General features: G+C 43.3%; 1 protein-coding gene across 16 annotated transcripts in view; it reads right to left on the bottom strand.

The window, feature by feature from the left end:
• Positions 1 to 1,289: 1,289 nt before the first annotated feature.
• ptprt (protein tyrosine phosphatase receptor type T) overlaps positions 1,290 to 21,962 on the bottom strand; it is a 250,044-nt gene continuing 229,371 nt past the window's right edge. For 9 of the 16 annotated variants that reach the window (XM_079883826.1, XM_079883836.1, XM_079883837.1 and 6 more), the window contains 6 exons: positions 20,766 to 20,939; positions 18,973 to 19,113; positions 16,500 to 16,625; positions 6,638 to 6,801; positions 5,454 to 5,589; positions 1,301 to 2,975 (listed from right to left, as the gene is read on the bottom strand). In XM_079883826.1, the coding sequence (XP_079739952.1) occupies positions 2,922 to 2,975; positions 5,454 to 5,589; positions 6,638 to 6,801; positions 16,500 to 16,625; positions 18,973 to 19,113; positions 20,766 to 20,939 (795 nt within the window). In that variant the 3' untranslated portion in view covers positions 1,301 to 2,921. Of the gene's footprint in view, positions 2,976 to 5,453; positions 5,590 to 6,637; positions 6,802 to 16,499; positions 16,626 to 18,972; positions 19,114 to 20,765; positions 20,940 to 21,962 lie in introns of all 16 variants that reach the window. The other 7 variants (XM_079883834.1, XM_079883839.1, XM_079883832.1 and 4 more) reach the window with 1 other exon arrangement.

Raw genomic sequence — 21,962 nt, 5'->3', positions numbered from 1 at the left:
CCCACTTTGAAACCCGTTTTCCAGTCTGCTCTTGCTGGGGAAACTGATTTGCAAACTATTCATAAATTTGTCTCTAAAGCTTTTCAGTAAGATGTAATTTAAATCGAAAACAGCACAACAACTTCTTTCTGTTGTTTTAACTCCTGTTTTCTATCAGATATCCTCTGCTTATATGACATCAAAGGTTATTTCTGTAGTCTGGAGTGGATCTCAGAAGACTCGTCTGGCTTTATACGAGTCTCTGCTGCAGTCTGGGTCTTGACTACTTAAAGAAGCACCTTCACCCTTCACAGTTCTCATTGTCTTTGATGTCGGGTCTGTTCATGAGGGCAGAGGAGATGAACACAGTCTACTGAGCGCACGGCCCATGCAATGACCTTTTGTCTATCACAACTATCAAAATCATTTTCTTTCAGTGTTTTTTTTTTTTTTTTTTACATCTTGACTTTCTCTGATTTTTAATAGTACATTATATGCAATCTGCTAATGTTTTAAACAGTATTGTTTTAATGTATTCACATGACATTTCCTGATGTCATAATGCGTTGCTTTTATGATTTTTGTATAAAAATGTTTTTTTTGCGGGCCAATTAAATGACTAAGGGGCCATTTACACGACCCTGTTTTCAACTAAAAACTTTTTCTGCATTTTGGGCATCCATTTACATGACAACAGTGTTTTGGGGGCCTTTTGAAGTGCAAGTTTTTGAAAACGATACCGTTATCATCTCTGTGTAAACAAACTCGAATTTGTGAAAACTGTGATGTCATGCGCATGCGTATTATGTGTTCAGTCTATAGGTGCGTAGTTTCTTTATAAAGTGACATCGCCAACTACTGGCCTGGCAGCAGAATACAGTGTTTTTTGTGGGTTTCGCAGATCCATGAGAATGGGGATCATTTTGACAACGCTGTCATCTGTACAAGAAAAACACACAAGAAAGGGTTTTCTGTTTTTAGTACATCATTCTCATGTAAATGGACCCTAAATGTAATTTTGTTTTGTTTGATATGGCATTCGTTTCATGCAATGCATTGGAAATGAAAGGTCAAGTCGAGTGCCTTGCATTATGGGATACTGCCTCCCACCTATTTTAAATGAAATGATTTAATGAAAAAATTAAATAACCATGAAATTTTCAGACACAGATGGCACTGTTTCCTCAGAATGACCCCATACCAGTTTTGTTTCCTCAGTGTCTGTAGGATTGTAAAGTGTTGCAGATGTTCAAATGTCATTACTGTGAACTGTGGGATAGTAAACGAGAAACAGAACTTCAGCGCCTAAGAAAAGTTGCTGTTCAACATTTTGGTCCCTTTATTAATGTTGTCACAATTCCAAACAACAGAACCACCATGGTCATGAAATTACCAGCTCTACATACCACTTTGCTAGACAAATAAATGATAAATAATCATCGAAGAAAATAACGAAAAATACACATAGTGAAGTCAAACAAAAAGCAGGCAGTGAATTCATTAAAATTCAAAAGGATAAAAAAAAAAAAATCACAGTCCAAAAAAAAAAGAAAAAAAAAAAGTGCCGTAACCTTTGTTTTCAGTGAAACATTCATATATTCTTCTGCAAAATACGTTTCAGCAGTTCAGAAACAAATATCACAGTCAAGTCACAGTTTTCGTGCAAAACTCTTGGATTTACAGTTAAATTCACTTGCTTTTTATCACACTGAAAACATGTAGATGTTTTGGAAAGTTTCGGAAAGCTTGAGGAGTTTGAAAAGCCTCTCAACCAAATTCTGGTTTAGAAAAATGTTGTATTCAGTTGCCAGCTGTTTATTAGTCAAAATGTAGCGACACAATGTTCCTGATATGCATCTCGTCTATGGTTTGGTGGCAGTCCTTCAGTTTAATGTGAGAGTATGGCACTTCAAATCAAACGATGCAACAGGATTTACAAATACTGTAGATACAAATATACTTTGGGGGTAAATCTCACAAAAAAAGTTCCAGGACATAAAAAAAAAAGGTACATGATTTCAGTTAAATTCTGTTTTTTCATAAAGCAATTTGAATTTTTTTGACATTGGGATTTTTTTTTTTGCCTTACAGTAGACAATTAATGGTCTTAAAATAGCCTCTATTTTCTTGATGCTCAATATAATTTCTTATTATACAGCAGTATATCATTATTTGTGAGATTCACCCCTGGAGGTAACAGACATATAAAGTGCAAATGACAAACAGAAAATACTTTAGATACATTTTTAATCTTTACCATTCACTGCCTACTAGAAACCAAAATGGTAACATCTATTTCTAGAAAGAACAAACACTAAAAGAAAAGACAGAAACAGCAATAGAACAAATATTACCCCAAACCTCCAACTTTCGAACATCTTTATGCTGGTCTGTAGGCGAGCGGCATACGTGTATGAGAAAGCAGGCAGAGTGAAAACGCACCGAAGGGAGGAACCACAAAAATCATCAGAATAACAAAAATATCCATCCTCACACTTCTCTGCAAATGCGCTTAAGCTTTGTTTTGAATTTTTTTTTTGTGAATTTTCTTTAAATCTGTACAGAGCTCAGGGAAAGTCTATTTGGTTGATCCCAGCTGGCATGTAGAAAGAAGCTTTTTTTTTCACCGTTGTTCTTTACATTGATGGGTAACATTCAAGGCGTATAGCTAAAAAGGAAAAGAACTGTACAAGATCACTTCACGGTCCAGGATACACGCTCTGATGCTGGACATTGACAGAAGAAGAAAGAAATGGCAAATTATGTTTTGTTTTATTTATACAGTATTTTACAGTGAAGGGTTGAACTTTAGTTCCCTGTTCTCATCACAGAAGCTCAGAGGAAAGCCTGAACGATGAGTTTGTGATGAGATGAGATGTCATTCTGGAGGAGAAGAGAAGATTGCTTTGCTTGTTTTTCCCTCTTCTTCACCTTTCGTACGTTCAGAAGGCGTTCAAGCTTTCCAGAGCCACCTCGTAACAGAATTTGTACTGCTCCTAAACAAAAACAGAAGCGATTGCAACATGTCATTAGCAGTTCAAAGGCAGAGAAAAGGACATTGTCCCTTTAACCCCTGCATTAATAATGCAGTATGATCAATATACGCTCACGTTTATTAGAGGAAAAACATCTGCTTATAATGGAGAAACAGGGTCAGCAGCCATAGCTAGTTGATACATTTTCATTGTGCACACTGTAATAAGAATGTCACTCTAGCCAATGGCTTGTCTAGATTTTTTTAATTTATTATTATTTCATTTTTTTTGCAAGCACGAATGCAATTATTTGTATAGAGACACTACTTTTTACATTTTCAATACCTCCCCAACCAACCCGGAACAAACTGCCTTAGAAGATATTAATTAGTTAAAATTCTAAATAAATTAGCTAAATAAATATTAAAAACAATAATTAAAAATAAATAAGTACTAAAATAATTAAGAATCTAATAAAATTTCATTTTTTTCACTTTTTTTTTTAAGAGGTTGCACTCACAAATAGGAAATTATACCTGCTAACATATATATATATATGAAGAGTTCAGATGCAAAAGCCTCTAAATGCCATCTGAAATTTTCTTCTAGAATGATCATTTTTATCAAGCTCGTATGTTTAAGTTCAGTAATTTCACTTAAATGACAATTAATAGGTAATCTTCATTGCCATTTAAGTGAAATTACTGAACTTAAATATACGAGCTTGATAAAAATGATCATTCTAGAAGAAAATTTCAGATGGCACTTAGAGGCTTTTGCATCTGAACTCTTCATATATATATATATATATTTTTTTTAAGTGAGTATAAATAACATAAAAATCCCAAAAGATATTTCCATGAATTTATTCAGATAAAAGATTAATTTCTTTTCCAGGCCCGGAAATCTCAGTTTTAAAATTCCCTCCTATTTCCAGGTTTTCCATGGCCATGGGTAACCTAGTCTCGCACGGCCAGACCTTTCATTGGCCCAGGATCGCCCAGAGGCCGTTTGACTGACATATAAAGAAACCAATCACAGTTCATTTTGTTCCGCATCATGTTTAGGGGAGTGAAATGTAACGTTTGTCCCTACAATATTAGACCGGTGTGTAAAACTCTTGGACATATTTTAAAGAGTCTATGCCGTGAACATTACATACTTCACACTTTTGAAAATCCAGTGTTTAGTTGATCCTGATAAGCACTCATTGGGTGCGTTCCACTTCACTTTTAGACATACACTCGCCAACTTCCTTAAGCACTTCCCCCGAGTCAAAAGGGCGAGGGAAGTTTATGTGAATAAGCCCTCGTCCCCTCGATTTACACTTCAAGCAGCTCTAAATCCCACAATTCAGTTTGATTGTTAAGATTTAATCACATAATACTTGTGGCTACCTTATGTTCACAGTCAGTGTTGGGGGTAACGAGTTACAAAGTAACGGATTACAGTAACGACGCGTTTGTAAACCATGTTTTCCGCCAAAATAAAAGCTCGATGCAGTTTCCGTCAAAATAAAAGATCATGTGCTTATATCTCTATCAAGTATAGAAATTAGTACAAAACTAATTATGAAAGTTTCCTTTATTTTTCAGTGCATTTGTTTTACAATATATGTCTATTAGTGTGCTATTATTATTATGGCCAATATGCCAGGTAACCAGTAACTAATTACTTTTTTTGAGTAACTACCCCAACACTGTTCACAGTCAAAGTTTATACGATTGATATTTTTTGTCCGTTATTTTATTTTTCTCCAACAGCTCACCTATAGGATTTTATATGTTTCCTCCAACGACTTGTATGCATATAGAATGGTGCATAAAAAAAAACCAATAATGCAACACACACACATCTCCCAGAAATCCTGTAGAATTCAACCAATCAAATGACGACTTTGAAACTCCTGAAGTGTTTCCAGTTAAGTGTGCCATATGCATTAGACGTTCATCCAGCAGTCCGTGGCCAAGACGTCTGGGTAATATTTTCGTCAAGGATCATATCAGATGCACAGCTGTGGAATCGTTCAGTTTTCTCCAGCTGAGCGAGATGTTTCAAGAGCAATCAGTGAAAAAAGTACAGGACAGATGTCTAAATACGCCTGAAATGGCCTTCAATTGGATACAAGATGGGTTTTTTTAGAACTGCAGAAAGTGCAGCTGTCTGTCTCGGGTTTGAGGTGAACCAATGATTACTCTCTTTTTCTGTCTCAGAGCGATCAAGATCAGTAGACAAGAAAATAGCAAATAAAAAAATAAAACCTTCCCACTAGATGAGACTTGTGATCGGAACTTGTGTAGAAGAAGCTAACTATTACAACTGACTAACAAAGAAGCAACTCATGTTAATGCCTGGAACGTAACAAGTCTATTGGCCTTTTTCCCCCAAAAGTCCATTTATTATGTCCAGCCATATAAATACACATTAATTATACACAATAAAACTAAAACACACTCATTTATAGCAGATATACTGTTGTGACAGACAAGTGTAGCTCACCATTGTCTCCACCATGTTGGCTTTGTTGTTCCTCAGTGTCTTTACTGTGTGGAACACGTCCACGATGTTCTGCTGCTGGATCATCTCACAGATGCTACAGATGGCACAAAACGTCCCGCTGCGTCCTCCACCAGTCCTGAAGAGATCAACAACAATAAGCCATGAGAAACAAATCACACATCCCGTAATGTCACAGATAAGCAGAGTTAATATCCCATAAAATCACAGCTTGACTTATGCTACATTTCTGAAGATCGTAGGCCTCACAGCTCCAACCTTAAAGCTGATGTGTGTCGTTTTATTTTCATGTTAAAATAGTTTCTCGCATCCCAGTGTAATGTGCAGACATTCGCCTCCAACCTCCAACCATTGATGTCGTATTATGCAAGGTTTAGAAGAACAGTCTTTACTAAATTGCTTTAGATTACTAAAGCAAGACTGAGGGTTGGATGTCTGCTTAAACAGAGGACATTGCAGAAATAATGTTAAATCAAATAACTATCACTGATCACGGGTCAGTTTTACACGATTAGCATCAGTACAATAATGTGAGACAATCATCTTCAAAATGAATCGTGCGGTTTGCAGAATGTCAGCATTACTGTGACATTTTTAAATAATTTCTCTCAGGGAAACTGCTCTGCATTCAACAGCTGAACTTTTTTGACAGTGATGGGAAAGTAATGAAGTTGTCAGATCTTTTGTATCTCTCTGTCTTTAATTTGTGACGGTGATAAGATTGTCCTTGGCTCAAAGGCTGTGCGGTTTCATCCTTTAGTCCTTTTAAAGCTGCAGTTTTAATCTACGATTCTGTATCGACTGGTTTAAGGTGCACACAGACTTGGATGAAAAGCTATGAAATGCACATCTTGAATGGTCTAAATGTGCTGTATTAAACTCATTTGAGCTACATTAACAGTGTCTAACATATGTCAGAAACTATAAAGAAATAAGTCTGACATTAAGTACAAAAACTGTCCAATTAAGATATGATCAGAAAGGCATTACATTTCAGGTTTATACAGCACATACCATACAACATGTTCTGTTCTATGTGTTTTTCTCAGTTTTATTAGTCAAATCTGCTCCTCCCAGGGTTTCACCAACCAAGACTAATTCATTCATACGTTTCTGTGTTTATGGGTTTGTGCATAATAGCGTTGTGTTGTGGAGGTCACACTCACAGGCAGTGGACCACCGTGCGTCCATCGCCTCCGTCATACTGCTCCTGCCACTTGGCCAGTCGTCTGACCAGCTGCAGGATGGAGCGTTTGGACAATGGTGTGTCTCTGTACGCTGGCCAACCAATGAACTGGAAATGCTGGACCAGCCGGTAGCCGTCTTGAGGCTGGAAGCAGAACAGGAGATATTTTGAGAACATTTATCCAGAAGCCATTAATGTCAACTCATGTTTCACAAAGTAGAGGCTTTCACTTCATGATCAAATCAATTGATGGATAGTTTTTAGGGTTAAAGTAAAAGGCTTAAATGCATTTTCAAGTTGACTTTAACATTTTAGTTGTCTCTCCAAAGAGGTCTTATTATGCCCTTGGAATCTAAAATTTTTGGAATCTACTAGCTTGAATGTTAATTTCTTTTTTTTTTGTGACATTTTACATTGTTGCGCCTCCTCTCTTCCTAGTCTGACAGTAACGTCTCGGTTACGTATGGTAACCCTCGTTCCCTGAGTCCAGGGAACGGAGACGCCTCGTCGGGGGAGTTCCCCTGACGAATTGGGATCACGCCAGGGATCCAACCACCTTCGAGAGAGTTAACAACGAGCCAATGAAAGAGAAACTGAATTGGCATGCAAAATTTGCATTCCGCATCCCGCCTACCAGCGCGGGTATAAAAGGCGGAAGTAAACATTGCATCATTGCTTCTCGCTGAGGAGCCGAACAGTGTCCAGTCCTCCGCGAAGGTACAGCAGTATGGCGACGGGACGAGGCGTCTCCGTTCCCTGGACTCAGGGAACGAGGGTTACCATACGTAACCGAGACGTTCCCTTTCGTCAGCAGGGAACTCCGACGCCTCGTCGGGGGAGTTCCCCTGACGAATTGGGATCCCTACCAAAACGCCATAGTGCTGGCCCCTTCCAGCGCCCAGCTAAGCTACCCTGCAGCAGTTTCCAGAAAATTTTGCGGGAGCTAGCTAGGGAATCACACTGCTGTTCCGCAAGACCCAATCAGTGGATATTGGATAACACTGGGAAAGCGTGCCCGACCCCAAGGATATAATAGGGGGGAAGGAACGCTGCGGAAGCTGAGGCAGCCTAGAGGAAGGCCCTCATATACACACATGTACTAACCACGTAGGGTAGTGAAACATATGGCAGTCCTTGAAGGTAGTCCCAGTCCAGAGGAGTGAGGAGCGTACTCAACAGGGACGACAGAATGAGTCTGTCAAGGGGAAGACACGGCTGAACTGCACGTGGCAATCATGGGTCGCCGCAGGGACCACTGGAAAGAACACCCAGTCTACTAGCAACTCCTTACTGAAGGTAGCAGACCTGGTGCCGGGCGGTCCGCAACGCCTGGCACCGGAGGGGTGATGGAGGAACTCACAAGGTTAGCCGTTTGTTGGGTAACCAACGGAGCACAAAGACGCACGTATCCGCTCACGGAATGGCGTCGCAAGCCGACACACCTATTCCCTCTAGTTACTGGCCGTAGCGAGTACTCGGGAGGAAACCGGTTCCACACGTAGGCTATAAAACCTAGCGAACGTGTTCGGTGTCGCCCAGCCCGCAGCTCTACAAATGTCTGTTAGCGAGGCGCCTTGTGCCAGAGCCCAGGAAGCGGCAACACTCCTAGTGGAGTGAGCCCGCAACCTAGGTGGGCAGGGCTCACCCTGGGACTCATAAGCCCTGGTGATAGCATCCACTAGCCAGTGGGCTAACCTCTGCTTGGAGACAGCCTTCCCCTTCTGCTGGCCTCCGTAACAAACAAAGAGCTGATCTGAGGTCCTAAAGCTTTGCGTTCTGTCTATATAAACCCGGAGGGCCCGGACGGGACAGAGAAAAGCTAGGGCTGGGTCTGCCTCCTCCTGGGGCAGCGCTTGCAGGTTCACTACCTGGTCCGCGAAGGGAGTGGTAGGAACCTTGGGCACATATCCGAGCCTGGGTCTCAATATGACCTGAGAAAGGCCAGGCCCGAACTCTAGGCACGATTCGTCGACCGAAAATGCCTGCAGATCCCCTACCCTCTTGAAGGAAGCCAATGCTAACAGGAGCGCTGTCTTAATGGACAGGATATTAAGCTCGACTGACAGCAAAGGCTCAAAAGGAGGACTTTGAAGTGCCTTAAGCACCAGAGTTAAGTCCCAAGAGGGTACAGGGTGCAAGTTGCGAGGTGGATTTAGCCTCCTAGCACCCTTGAGGAATCTGATGACCAGGTCGTGCTTCCCCACGGACTTACCTTCAACTACATCGTGATATGCGGCTATTGCGGCAGCATACACTTTAAGGGTGGAGGGAGACAGCCTTCGCTCCAACCCTTGTTGTAGGAAGGAGAGCACGACTCTGATCGGGCAAGTTCGTGGGTTCTCCCCGTGGGAAGAACACCAGCCGACGAACAGGTTCCACTTCAGAGCATAGAGGCGCCTCGTAGAGGGGGCTCTAGCTGAAGAGATGGTATCTACCACTGCCTGTGGCAGGCCATCTAGAACCTCCGCGTCCCGTCCAGGGACCAGACATGGAGTTTCCAGAGGTCTGGACGCGGGTGCCATAGAGTGCCCCGTCTCTGAGAAAGAAGGTCGTTCCTCAGAGGAATCGGCCAAGGAGGGGCTGTCGCGAGGAGCATGAGTTCTGGGAACCAAGTCCGGGTTGGCCAATACGGGGCTACCAAAAGGACCTGCTCCTCGTCCTCCCTGACCTTGCACAGTGTCTGTGCAAGAAGGCTCACTGGGGGGAACGCATATTTGCGTAAGTCCCGGGGCCAGCTGTGTGCCAGGGCATCCGTGCCGAGAGTTCCCTCGGTCAGGGAGTAATACCACTGGCAATGGGTCGTGTCCGGAGAGGCAAACAGGTCTACCTGTGCGGCTCCGAAGATTCGCCAAATCAGCTGGACCGCCTGGGGATGGAGTCGCCACTCTCCCGGAAGGGGAGGCTGACGTGAAAGCTCGTCGGCCACATAATTGAACTCCCCTGGGACATGAATGGCACGAAGCGACCTCAGATGCTTCTGACTCCATAGGAGGAGGTGGGAGGCGAGTCGCGACATACGACGGGAGCGCAGACCACCTTGTCGGTTGATGTACGCAACGGTCGCAGTGCTGTCCGTACGGACCAGTACATGCTTGTGTCTGAGAAACCCCTTGAGGCGACACAAGGCCAAGCGTACTGCTTGCAACTCTAGGCAATTGATGTGCCAATGCAGCTGGGGCCCCGTCCACAGACCCGAGACTGCATGCCCTTTGTACGTGGCCCCCCAACCCTTGGCAGAAGCATCTGTGAACACCACAGCATGCCTGGAAACCTGGACTAGGGGCACTCCGGCCCGTAGAAATGCAGGATCCGACCAAGGGGAGAAGGTTTGGCGACAGTGCGGGGTGACTTTGACCCGGAACGTGCCGCTCTGCCACGCCCACCTCGGGACTCGGTCGTGAAGCCAGTGCTGGAGCGGTCTCATATGCAACAAGCCGAGCGGCGTTACTGCGGCTGCGGCTGCCATATGCCCCAGGAGCCTCTGAAACTGTTTCAGTGGGACCGCTGTCCTGCCTCGAAAGGACTTGAGACAGGTGAGCACTGACTGGACGCGCTCCTCTGTGAGGCGCGCAGTCTGAGCGACTGAGTCCAGTTCCATACCGAGATAAGAGATCCTCTGCACGGGGCAGAGTTTGCTCTTCTCCCAGTTGACCTGAAGCCCCAACTGACTGAGGTGACGGAGCACCATGTCCCTGTGATCGCACAACACATCTCGCGAGTGAGCCAGAATGAGCCAGTCGTCGAGATAGTTGAGAATGCGAACGCCTTGTTCTCTCAAGGGAACAATGGCCGCCTCCGCGACTTTCGTGAAGACACGGGGCGACAGGGCCAGCCCGAAGGGTAGGACCTTGTACTGATATGCTCGACCCTCGAAAGCAAACCGAAGAAATGGTCTGTGTCGAGGAAGAATCGAGACATGAAAGTACGCGTCCTTCAGGTCGATCGCTGCAAACCAATCCTGGGGACGGATGCACTCGAAAATGCGTTTCTGTGTGAGCATCTTGAACGGGAGCTTGTGCAGGGCCCGATTCAATACTCGCAGATCCAGGATTGGCCGTAACCCACCGCCTTTCTTGGGTACAATGAAGTAAGGGCTGTAAAACCCTGACCTCATATCGGCTGGAGGGACCGGCTCGATCGCGTCCTTCGCCAGCAGGACGTCGATCTCTTTCCGCAAGACCGGAGCATCCACTAGACGCACACGGGTGAAGTGGATGCCCCTGAACTTGGGAGGCCGGCGTGCAAACTGAATTGCATAGCCGAGCCGGATGGTGCGGATGAGCCAGCGCGACGGACTCGGGAGCTCTAACCAGGCTCCGAGAAACCGCCGCAACGAGCCCACCCGCACGACCGGCGTACCCGCGGAGGGGCAGCGAGGTGGAGGGCAGGGACACGGCTCTGGTGGCATCGTAGCGGCCGAGAGCGGGGTCTGGGTGTGTAATTGGACAACACCTACCTGCCTCCACCGGGGGACAGACGGCAGAGAAGACCCGAGAGTGTTCTGCTGCGGGCTGTCGCCTGGCGAGGGAAGGGGAGGAGACGAGGAGCGAGGCCCACGGGCGGCTGCTGGTCTCCGAGCCTTCCCGCCCAGCGACAGAGAGGAGTGGCGTGACCGAGGTGGCGCCACTGCTATCTGAGAGCTGGGGAGAGGGGACTGAGAGTGGCGAGACCCGAGGGTGGCGCACACTGTCGTCCCACTCTCTAACGGACGAGACTGCTTGTTCAGCAGCCCCATCCGTGAATGACCCAGAGGAGGAAGAAACTGCTCTTTTATTGAAATTGTGGGTACCACCGACCGGGTGGTCGGTGGCGGAACAGAAACAGACACAAACAAAAGATTTTCCACCCGGCCCTCCTCCGGGGGAAGGAGGGGAGCAGAGGCCCCCTCCCGTAGAGCAGTTCCTCGGTCCTCTGGGTCGCCCGTCTCAGGAACGCCTCTTTCCTTTCGCCTTCTTGGGGGGTGGAGGCGGCTGAGCGGGCGGGGGAGCCCCCCTACGACCGGCGCCCCGCCTCCTGGAGTTGGACTGCTGTCCAGAAGGAGGAGCAGAGGCGGCCGCAGGAGGGCGCCCTCGGCGACGAGCAGCCCGAGGTTCTTCGGCCACAGGAGACGGACCAGCAGCAGTCCGTTTCCTGGGCAGGACATGCCGAAGCGCCTCAGACTGCTTTTGGGCGGCGGAGAACTCTTGGGCGAAGTCCCCCACCGAGTCGCCGAAAAGGCCCCCTCGGGATATGGGAGCATTCAGAAATCTGGATTTCTCTGAATCCCGCATATCCGCGAGGGTAAGCCAGAGGTGGCGCTCCTGGACCACCAAAGTGGACATCGCCCGTCCCAGAGAACGTGCGGTGACTTTCGTCGCCCGGAGGGCGAAGTCCGTCGCCACACGCAGCTCCTGCAGCACCCCTGGGTCGGGACCACCTTGCTGCATGTCATGAAGCGCCTTGGCCTGGTGGACCTGAAGCAACGCCATGGCATGCAGGGCGGAAGCGGCTTCTCCACACGCCGTGTAGGCCTTCTCGGTTAGACCAGAGGAGAACCTACAGGCGCGGGAGGGGAGTGAAGGGGCACCCCGCCAAGTGGAAGCGGCTTTCGGACACAGCTGCATCGCTACTGACCGCTCCACCGGGGGGATTCCCTCGTATCCCTTAACCGCTCCACCATCCAAAGTGGTGAGGGAGGAGGGGTGAGTTGATCTATGTCTGGCAGTCAGGGGTGCCATCCATGACCTCGTCACCTCTTCATGCACCTCCGGGAAGAAAGGGACCGGAGCGGGACGCTGAGAACCAGCGCGACCCGCCCCGATACACCAATCATCAAGCCGCGAAGGCTCGGGACACGGTGGGGGGTTCCACACGAGCCCGACATTCGCGGCCGCCCGGGCAAGCATAGCGGCCAGCTCAGGATCCGGCTCGGCCGCAGCCACCACACCCGAAGGGGGTAGACCCGCCGAGTCGTCACCTGAGGATGACCGCTCTCCCTCCGATGCAGCGATAGACATCGCATCTTCAGGTGGCGCCCCGAAGGAAACAACCGGAACCGCACGGGGCGGCACCAGTGGCTCCAACGGGGGCACCGATGGCAACGGCGCTACAGAGGAGTGGGAGCCTCGTGAGGATCTTTCACCTGGCGAGGTAGTCCGCACTGTAACCCTCATACGCTCACCAACAGCCACAGCCGAAGTAGTCGCCTGCTGAACTGAACCAGCCGACGAACTAGATCGGGTGTAGACTGAAGGGACACCCTCAGCAATTTTCTGCTGAAGGATTCGAAGTCTCGAGCGGAGCGTCGCCAGAGTCATGTTCCCACAATGAGAACATGACTCGTTCACAAACGCTGCCTCTGCGTGCGCTAAGCCCAAGCACGAGACGCAGTGTCTGTGACCATCACCCTGAGACAGAAGTCTACCGCATCCAGAAACACACGGGCGAGATGACATCTTTGTCACGTAGACAAAGAAGCAGGTCGCCCAAAACTCTTTTAGGAAAGAGAGAGAACCTCTCTTTCAGTGCCGAAGCACTCAGGGACCCACCGCGGCCACACACGGGGAAACTGCAAGCCCGTGTGGGCACTCAAATACCAGCCGTGAAAACGGCTTTTTTTTTTTTTTTTCACAGCTGGCAGAAGCGGCGATCACTGACGAGGCTGTCACACCGGCACCAGAGAGGACTCTTCCCGAAGAGACTCGTTGAAAAAACTTCACTTCTCAGGCGGAAAACAGCAGCACAAAGCAATCTGTTCGGCTCCGAGGCGATAAGCAATGATGCAATGTTTACTTCCGCCTTTTATACCCGCGCTGGTAGGCGGGATGCGGAATGCAAATTTTGCATGCCAATTCAGTTTCTCTTTCATTGGCTCGTTGTTAACTCTCTCGAAGGTGGTTGGATCCCTGGCGTGATCCCAATTCGTCAGGGGAACTCCCCCGACGAGGCGTCGGAGTTCCCTGCTGACGAAAGGGAACACTCTGTTTAGTTCCTGTCAATATGAAGCCCCTTCTTCTGAAAAGCACAATGTACTCTGATTGGTCAGCTGGACCAGTGTGTTGTGATTGGTCGACTACTTTGAGTGTGTTTGGGAAATGTCACGCCCCTTACCTTATTAGTTTCAACACACTACTAACTGAACTCAAAAAGGCTCCGCCCACTTTTTTCTTGCATATGCCTTGGGGGAATTATGTAAATGAGTGATACTGTGACATACGTTCCCGGAGGAAAACTCAGGACTACAATCGAGGCATTTCAAGGAGTTCAGAAACAGTGCGCACTGATATAGAGAATACTGTAACTCCCTTTGGAGTGACTTTTTGCAGACCCTTTTCATGCTCAAACAGCAACATTACACACTAAATATAAATGTAAAAACACAAGGAGATCAAATTGAGACTTTTGCTTAAGTCTACTACAACTACTAAGATTGTTCTTCTAAAAAAAGATCTCAGATTTCAGAAAAGATCACAACATGGTCTCAAACTGCACTTCCAGCAATCCTTTAGAGAACTCAATATGAACTCAAACATTTCTCATCAATCATCTTCCTACAACAAATGATCTGAGCTGCTATTCACATACAGTACAGTATACATGTTGCTCTATACTCTTACTGGATGTCAACTATATTATTTTTATCTCTACGTATTTTAAAATCTGAAACAAAGTTGATACTTAAATTAAAAATAACTGAGAACTCAGTTATTGAAATAGCAGCCTTAGAACAACAAGCAACTGCAAGCTGGTAAACGATTGTAAGCATTTTGTCTGGATATATAACACTCACAGTACCTCCAATTCTTGCAGTGACACTGAAAAGCAAAAAATAAAACATCAAAACAGAAGCAAAAGCAAACAGAGACGTCAGCTGGATACTACAGTCAGACTGGATCAGCTAAATGAGAGTCATATTTCACACAATTTGCCATCGATGGAGCCATTTCATGGCAAATTTGTGAAGCTGTGGCACTTATTTATTTTGTGCCGCTATGCTGCGCCGACAATGATTAGCTACCCGGTAAACCTCGCCTGTCACCAGCAGTTAAAGAGAATGAGGGGGAAGAAAAGAGAAGGAAAGCAGGAGGCGGGATGAGTCTTCTGTAACGTTTGACGCTTGGAACACGTCAAGCTTCAGTAATGACTGCTAATGTGCACCAACAGAACGCTGAAGCTAACTCGCATGGAAAAGAAGAAAGAAGAAAAGAAAAAAACCATGATCTGCTACACAAAACCGATCCATGGCTTATATCAGCTGGTGCAGGATGGTGGTCAAATTAATGTGATTTTTGTGCTCATGCATATGTGGCTAGCAAAACGAATCATGTTGAAAGACGCATGAGATGTGCTGAGTGTTGAAATCATGTGGATTGAGAAGGACTATATAGTCATGGCCCCTTTTTGGCTTAATGTAATTTCTCACTTCACTAACTCAACTGCTGTCGCATTAGGAGTCAAATCAAAGGGACTTGAGTGAATTTTTATCTCTTCTTGAGCTGTAGGATTTTTGCGATAAAAGGCAGTTTTATTTCAGTGAGTCACAGGATTGTTTGATACGGTACACATGTATATAAGGACATACATGGGGGTTCAAAATGGCTAATCTGTAGAGGTTCATCATCAGGAAATCAGTTTGAAAACCATTTTTTTCTAGTTCAATTTGATAGTGCTAGCAGCACAAAAAAAATCACCTTTAAAAAGTACAAAAATTAAAGTTTTAAACAGTTTTTATTTTTTGATAATGACACTAACAGGAATGATTTGATCATCTTACTGTTGCTACGGTTTCCTCAGGTGAACGTGACTTTTGTTCACAAGCATCTATTTAGCAGCAGGAAAAATACACACTAACTTTTAAATGTATCTTTTGTTTTGATGCTGAAATGTTTGAAAAGTTATTTATGAAATTGGTTATGTTATGTAAAAAAGTATTTAGTCAGTCATTATCACAAAATAAACCCCAACATATGATCAGAAAGCAAAATTAATATGTAAATATCATATATGTATGCACACATATCGTCGCTATTGGGCGCAAACCTTGTTTCTCTATATTTCGCCATTTTCTTTTTTTTTTCATAAATCATTCCTATTGGTCACCCTTTACATCTGTGGGTTTTGCAAATATTTAATGAGTGAAAAGTATTGAAGGGAGCATGAGACTAAACCTTGTAACTCCATTGGATCCTCAAACTGTCAGTCAAAACTCATATCTCTGCCCAGCCTCAATCTTGAATGAAGTGCCTCACACATTCCGGACAGTCTCTGCTTGTTTGCAATGCAACGGTAAATAAAGAACTTGTTCTTTGAATGAGTACAGCATTTCTGTACTCAAGAAACACTATATATAAAGGCTAATGTTTTGTGTATTTGAGGAGAGGAGTCTTAGTCTATCATTTGTCATCCAATCATAGCCAAACTGCCTTAATAGCTTGCATGTAGCATTTGGCCAAATGACATAAACTGAGCTCCCATATAGCTACAATAAACTTTATAACCTGTAAGTTGATAAAAACATAATGCAATGCACTTACTGCCTTAGATGTAGCCATTCTAATGATGGACAATACATGTATGTCAGAAATTCGCAGGTCAAAAACCTCTTAACTCCATTTGAGCTTGATTTGGTAAAATGTTAATATAATATAATATAATGACACATGCAAGTAATATCTTACAGACCCCAAACTTTTGAATTGTAGTGTACATATCAAATCCGAAAAAAACAAAACACTGACAACGCTCTGACAGACCTGATTGGAGCTTGTGGATCAGCCAAGGATAAAATGAACACATTTCTGACTCAGTCACGCAGAGTTATTAAACATCCAACAGTCCCTTCCCTGTGCACTGACCCCACTTACTCGTGCCATGTTGCAGATCCTAAAAATGCGATTGATAATGTCCTCGTCAATGTCAGCGGAGATGAATTCAACCTGAATGGGGCCGTAGCAGCAGGAGCCTTTCTCTGGCCAGTACTGCATGCAGAGCTGCAGCGGGGGCAAGAATTACGGCAAATAAGAACACTGAGCAGAAGTTCACATCCAGACAACGTGACTCAATAATGGACATCTAAAGTGTGCAGGAGAAATAGAAATAACTCAATCATTTTAAAGTCTACTAATCTGAACTCAAATTGCAGTGTGCCTAAGAAATCTGTTCCAATGATCCCTCACTTACTCAAACTTAAATGAGTCACATCATGATGAATCAAACTTCCTTTGATCTTCTGAGATAAAAGAGTTTGTTATACTATGAAAATATACTGTAACTTTAAGAACTCAAAGGAAAAGAGCGGAGAACTTCCGACCATTTATTGAAACTAAACAACTGAATCATCTCATTCTTAACTTCTGCAAATTTCTGACAGTAAACTAAAATGCAGACAGTGATGGAAACAAAAATAAGATTATAAAAGTTAAATTAGTTATATATTTTATATACACTGAATGCATATATTTCATATACATACTGTATATGAAACCGTACTGCATACTGTATATTGAACTACCATTCAAAAGAAATTTATGCGCCCGAGGCTGCATTTATTTATAATAATAATAATTATAATATAATTTGTTACATTTATATAGCGCTTTTCTAGGTACTCAAAGCGCTTTACATGGAAGGGGGAATCTCCTCAACCACCACCAATGATTTGATCAAAAATACAGTAAAAACTGTGATATTGTAAATATTAGAATTGGAAATAATTATTCTCTATCTGAATATATGTTAAAGGATAATTCCGGTATTTAGCACTTTGAGTCACTTTTCTGGTTTGTTTTTGGATGAACTAGAGTGGTGGACACAGAAATGTTGACGATGGGTCCTGTCTCGACTTTTTGACTCGTTTAGAATCGCCTTTGACCGCTTCAGAGTGGCTGGCTACGGGCATGCACGAACATGTGCTTAAAACAACCCTTAACCTTCGTTTTCAAAACTGTGCAACTCACCGAGTGGTTAGTGATGTTCGTTGATGATTAAAAACAAATATATCGGCGCAATGTATGATTTCAATCCGTGTTATTTGCTATAGTGGAACTATATTTTCAGATACCTCACAACCGCATATAAACTTCCGCTCGATATTTGAGTCTGAAGCGCAGTAATATCAACGAGCAATGAGTCCTCCAACAGAAATCAATGGGATTTTATAAAATGCCAAATAAAACACGACAGAAATTGTATTTCGCTACGCCACTTGTTTTGGAACATCAACGAACATCACTAACCACTCGGTGAGTTGCACAAAATGTTTTGAAAATGAACGTTAAAGTCCCCATGAAATCAAAATTGACCCTATTTACTTTGTTAGCGCATATTACTAGTCTTGTGGTGAACAATTAATCCGTGCAAGTAAATATATATATACATTTTTTTTTTACCATGGTAATCTTTAATCAAAATCTGAAAAGTTTCTTCCGGTCTGGAATGGCGTCTTTTTCTGATGACGTAGGTTTGACGGCTTGGTTTGAAAACGCTTAACCACTCCCCTCAAACCGTTAGTCTGCTATGAGCGAGAGATTGAGAGGAGGAGCGCTAAGTAAAACCCTACCCTCTGTTCAATATTCCGTTTCACTTGGAAATACGTCATAACACTGGAGAAAAGTCGTTTGCAACTTCCGGTTCACGGGGACTTTAAGGGTTTTTGTTTTAAGGACATGTTCGTGCATGCCCGTAGCCAGCCACTCTGAAGGTGAAGGCGATTCTAAACGAGTCAAAAAGTCGAGACAGGACCCATCGTCAAAATTTCTGTGTCCACCACTCTAGTTCATCCAAAACAAACCAGAAAAGAGACTCAAAGTGCTAAATACCGGAATTATCCTTTAAAATTAAATTTATTCCCGTGATCATTACTTAGTGTCACATGATCCTTCAGAAATCATTCTAATATGATGATTTGCTGCTCAAGAAACATTTCTGATTATTATCAATGTTGAAAACAGTTGTCATGGTTAATATTTTTGTAGAAACCAGTTTTTCAGGATTCTTTGATGAATAGGAAGTTCAAGAGAACAGCATTTATTTGAAACATAAACATTCTGTAATGTTATAAATGTCTTTACTGTCAGTTTTGATCAATTTAATGCATCCTTTCTGAATAAAAGCAAAAAATCTGTTGAACAGTAGTGTATATTTTTTATATTATATTTAATTTATTATATTAATGTATGCACAAACAGCTATTGTTTTAGACTGCAATTTTGGATTAGCCCTCTTATTAGATTGAGAATCATCCAAAAAAAAAAGCAATCTAACAATATGAGGAAAACGAACCCTATCGTCCACCTTAAGAAGTGCAATAGATAACAAATGGAGGCGAGGGTCAAGTACCTCACATACCTGCGCAGCGTCCATTTCATTCAGCATCACAATGGTGGAGCAGTTGTAGTCGAACACTAGCCTCCAGAAGTCGGCCACGGTGTTGGGCAGAGGGTGCTGTGTTACGATGAAGGCTGCCGGCTGTTTGTGGCTCTAGAGCAATCAATAAGAGAACAAGTTAACTCTTCCTTCCAGCACTGAAGATGTGCCTGGCCCCAACACATCCCAACGTGCCTCACATGTGTAATGACCAAAACTAAATGGAGACCTGCAGAGGGACAGGAAACACAGAGACTGAGTGATAACCTTGCCAGGGGATTCATTGACATGGACTGCCGAGGCTCAGTTTTGAGACAAACACACACACTCTTCCTACCACGGGTTGGCCGTTCAATTCATTTGCTGCTTATCTTCTTTTTTTCATCTTGTTGTTCTTTATCTGAGGTGCGTGTCTTCTGCCTTGATTATCCTTTTTGGACGCCGCATGAAGATGCTTCTTTATGGTACGAGTGTGATAATGATCTATGTGTGGAGATTACGGAGATGTGATCTAATCTTGTACTTGTTAAATTGGCTTGTTTGTGAGATTGTCACTGTGTGATCTCCTGGGCGTTCTGCTCCGCTTACCTGGGATTTATCAGAGCGCACTATGAGAAGTGATGTAATATAAAGTGTTTTAGTTATTTACTTTAAAATACTATAAAATTATATATCTGTTATAAGTACAGTATATAAAGGTAAGTATATTAGCGTCAGCACCAGCGGATAATAACGTTCTGTTTATAATAAGTGTGATCTGCAAATTTGTCGTCGACAGCTTTAAAGGTTTGAGCTCTTTAAATCAGGATGGATTCTGATTGGCTGTCAATGTTATTATCATTCATGAGCTAGAAAAAAAGAATTGTGAGAGTGATTCCAATGATATCCGTTATAGTTGTGGTGTGAAGTCTGCTATTCTTTTATACTTAGAACAATTTTCAGAAGTCAATCTTTATCGTTATAGTTTTCGTTCCTTGGTGTAAACGAGACTATAGTCCAAATAAACTATTTATCGACACGGAGCGGCAAAATACGACGTTCTTAAATATTCACACCTGTGACTATAAAACTGAAGGATGAAACAATGCAAACTAAAATGAATGCAAGAAACTCTAGATTCCTTCTAGTAATTTAGCTCGTCCTAAATGCTCTTGCATTTGAAACATCTGATTCATTCTAGTTTATTTGTTTGTTTAGTCTTTAAATAAACCAATCCAAAAATGACTAAACTATTCAAGGTCCAATGGCATTTGAGGTATTTTAAATATGTAGCTTTTAAGTAGTATATAGTGTAAATGTATCAGTTCAAGTTTGATGATCTTAAATGAGTTTATTCGCTCAAAAAACCCTCATTGTTTTTGTGCCAAAAAACTATTGCTCTGATTACATTATGAATTGCATCATTGGAAAGTTATATATCGTCTTTTATGTAACTTCAGTGTTGCTAGCTACTTGTTTGTAGCTTATAGCTAACTACCTTTTAAAAAGAGTATAGCTTGACTCTAGTTTAACTATTTTAAATTACAAGTAACCTATAGTTCAAATGCAGCCGCCAACGATTTAATTGCAATCAATTTAAAAAAAAAGAAGAAAAATATATTTATTTTATTAAATTATTTATTAAGGCCTATTTATTCCAGTGATGTAGAAAAGATGTAAAATGGTCATAAATACCAAAATAATGACTGCTAAAATGAATTTTTTTTTTTTTTTTAAATATTACCCCTTTAAAGTTCAATGCAAGACAACAAAGCAATGAAACTTACGTCCATCAGCGCTGCATTGATGTAATTGCTGGACTCGCCATCAACAGAAATGAGGAAAGGCAGGCAGCGGTCTACCGCGAGGACGTCCATGCTGCGGTTCTTATCGTGGTTACGCGGGAGCAGACCAACGCTGCAGTCCTCCGGACGAACACGCGGTGTCACTATATTCAGAGTCTGAGGAAGAAGACATGAAACACCTTTAAAACATAGAAAAACAAATTGCTCTCAACATAAAGCTGCTCACTTGGAGAGAAATGGTACATTTGTAAAAAAACAAACTATTCCACTCGCACCGCTGGTCCAACCACAACCAATGCAAATATTTTAGTAAACTGAAGGTCAGTCATTACTTATGTACAAGACATACTGAAGAACATAGAGACAATGAAAGAGATGCAGATGGAGAGAAAGAGAGACAGACAGTGAAAAATGGCTTACAAGAGAGAAAGATGCAACGCTAGATAGAGAACGAAAGATCTGGGAGGAAAGAAAGATCGAAACATATTCATCATATTTTATGAGACGCCTCACAGATCTGAAGCTTTGCTTCCCCTCAGACGGCAGCAGCTCACTCATTTCACAGGGAATACAAAACATAAAGGCACCATGAAAAGAAACAGCTCAGCTCTGGGCTTTATGGGGCTCTTGCAGATCGCCAATGGCTCGTACAAAGCGTTTTCTCCCCTGACGTCTGAGTCACTGTCTTTACTCACCTGCCTCATCTAATGCATTAAGGACACCACCACGCTTTGCCGATTGACTTTTTTAAAAGCACTTCGAATTTAGGGGAAATCATGCTGAAATCACACCAGAGAGCTTGATAAAGTTGTTAGAAATAGCCGCGAGGGCTTCAGCCATAATACAGTACTGCCAATCGACAGCAAAAAACCTTGGAGGATTCAGTAAATTAGGCCTCCATGTGGGCTGCTCACTGATTATAGTTTAAGAGCCGCAGGAACACGAAGCATGAATCTTTAAAAACACGTATGTTTCAACCGTTTTTAAGATAAATCACAAATGAGATCTTTTCAGTGTCTCAATTGTTCCTCCTAGATTGTAATGAGATTGAATAGAGAACAAATGCAGGACAATATTCGGAGAAATCGGATGTTCTTTCAGAGGAGATTTCAAACAATTCCACAAGCTAGGTTTCCATCCACGTATTTTTAAGCAAATTTTAAGATATAGCATAAAAAA

Source organism: Squalius cephalus, assembly GCF_949319135.1.
Source record: "Squalius cephalus genome assembly, chromosome: 10".
Classification (NCBI taxonomy): Eukaryota; Metazoa; Chordata; class Actinopteri; order Cypriniformes; family Leuciscidae; genus Squalius; species Squalius cephalus.
This window is presented reverse-complemented; position numbering and strand designations above follow the sequence as displayed.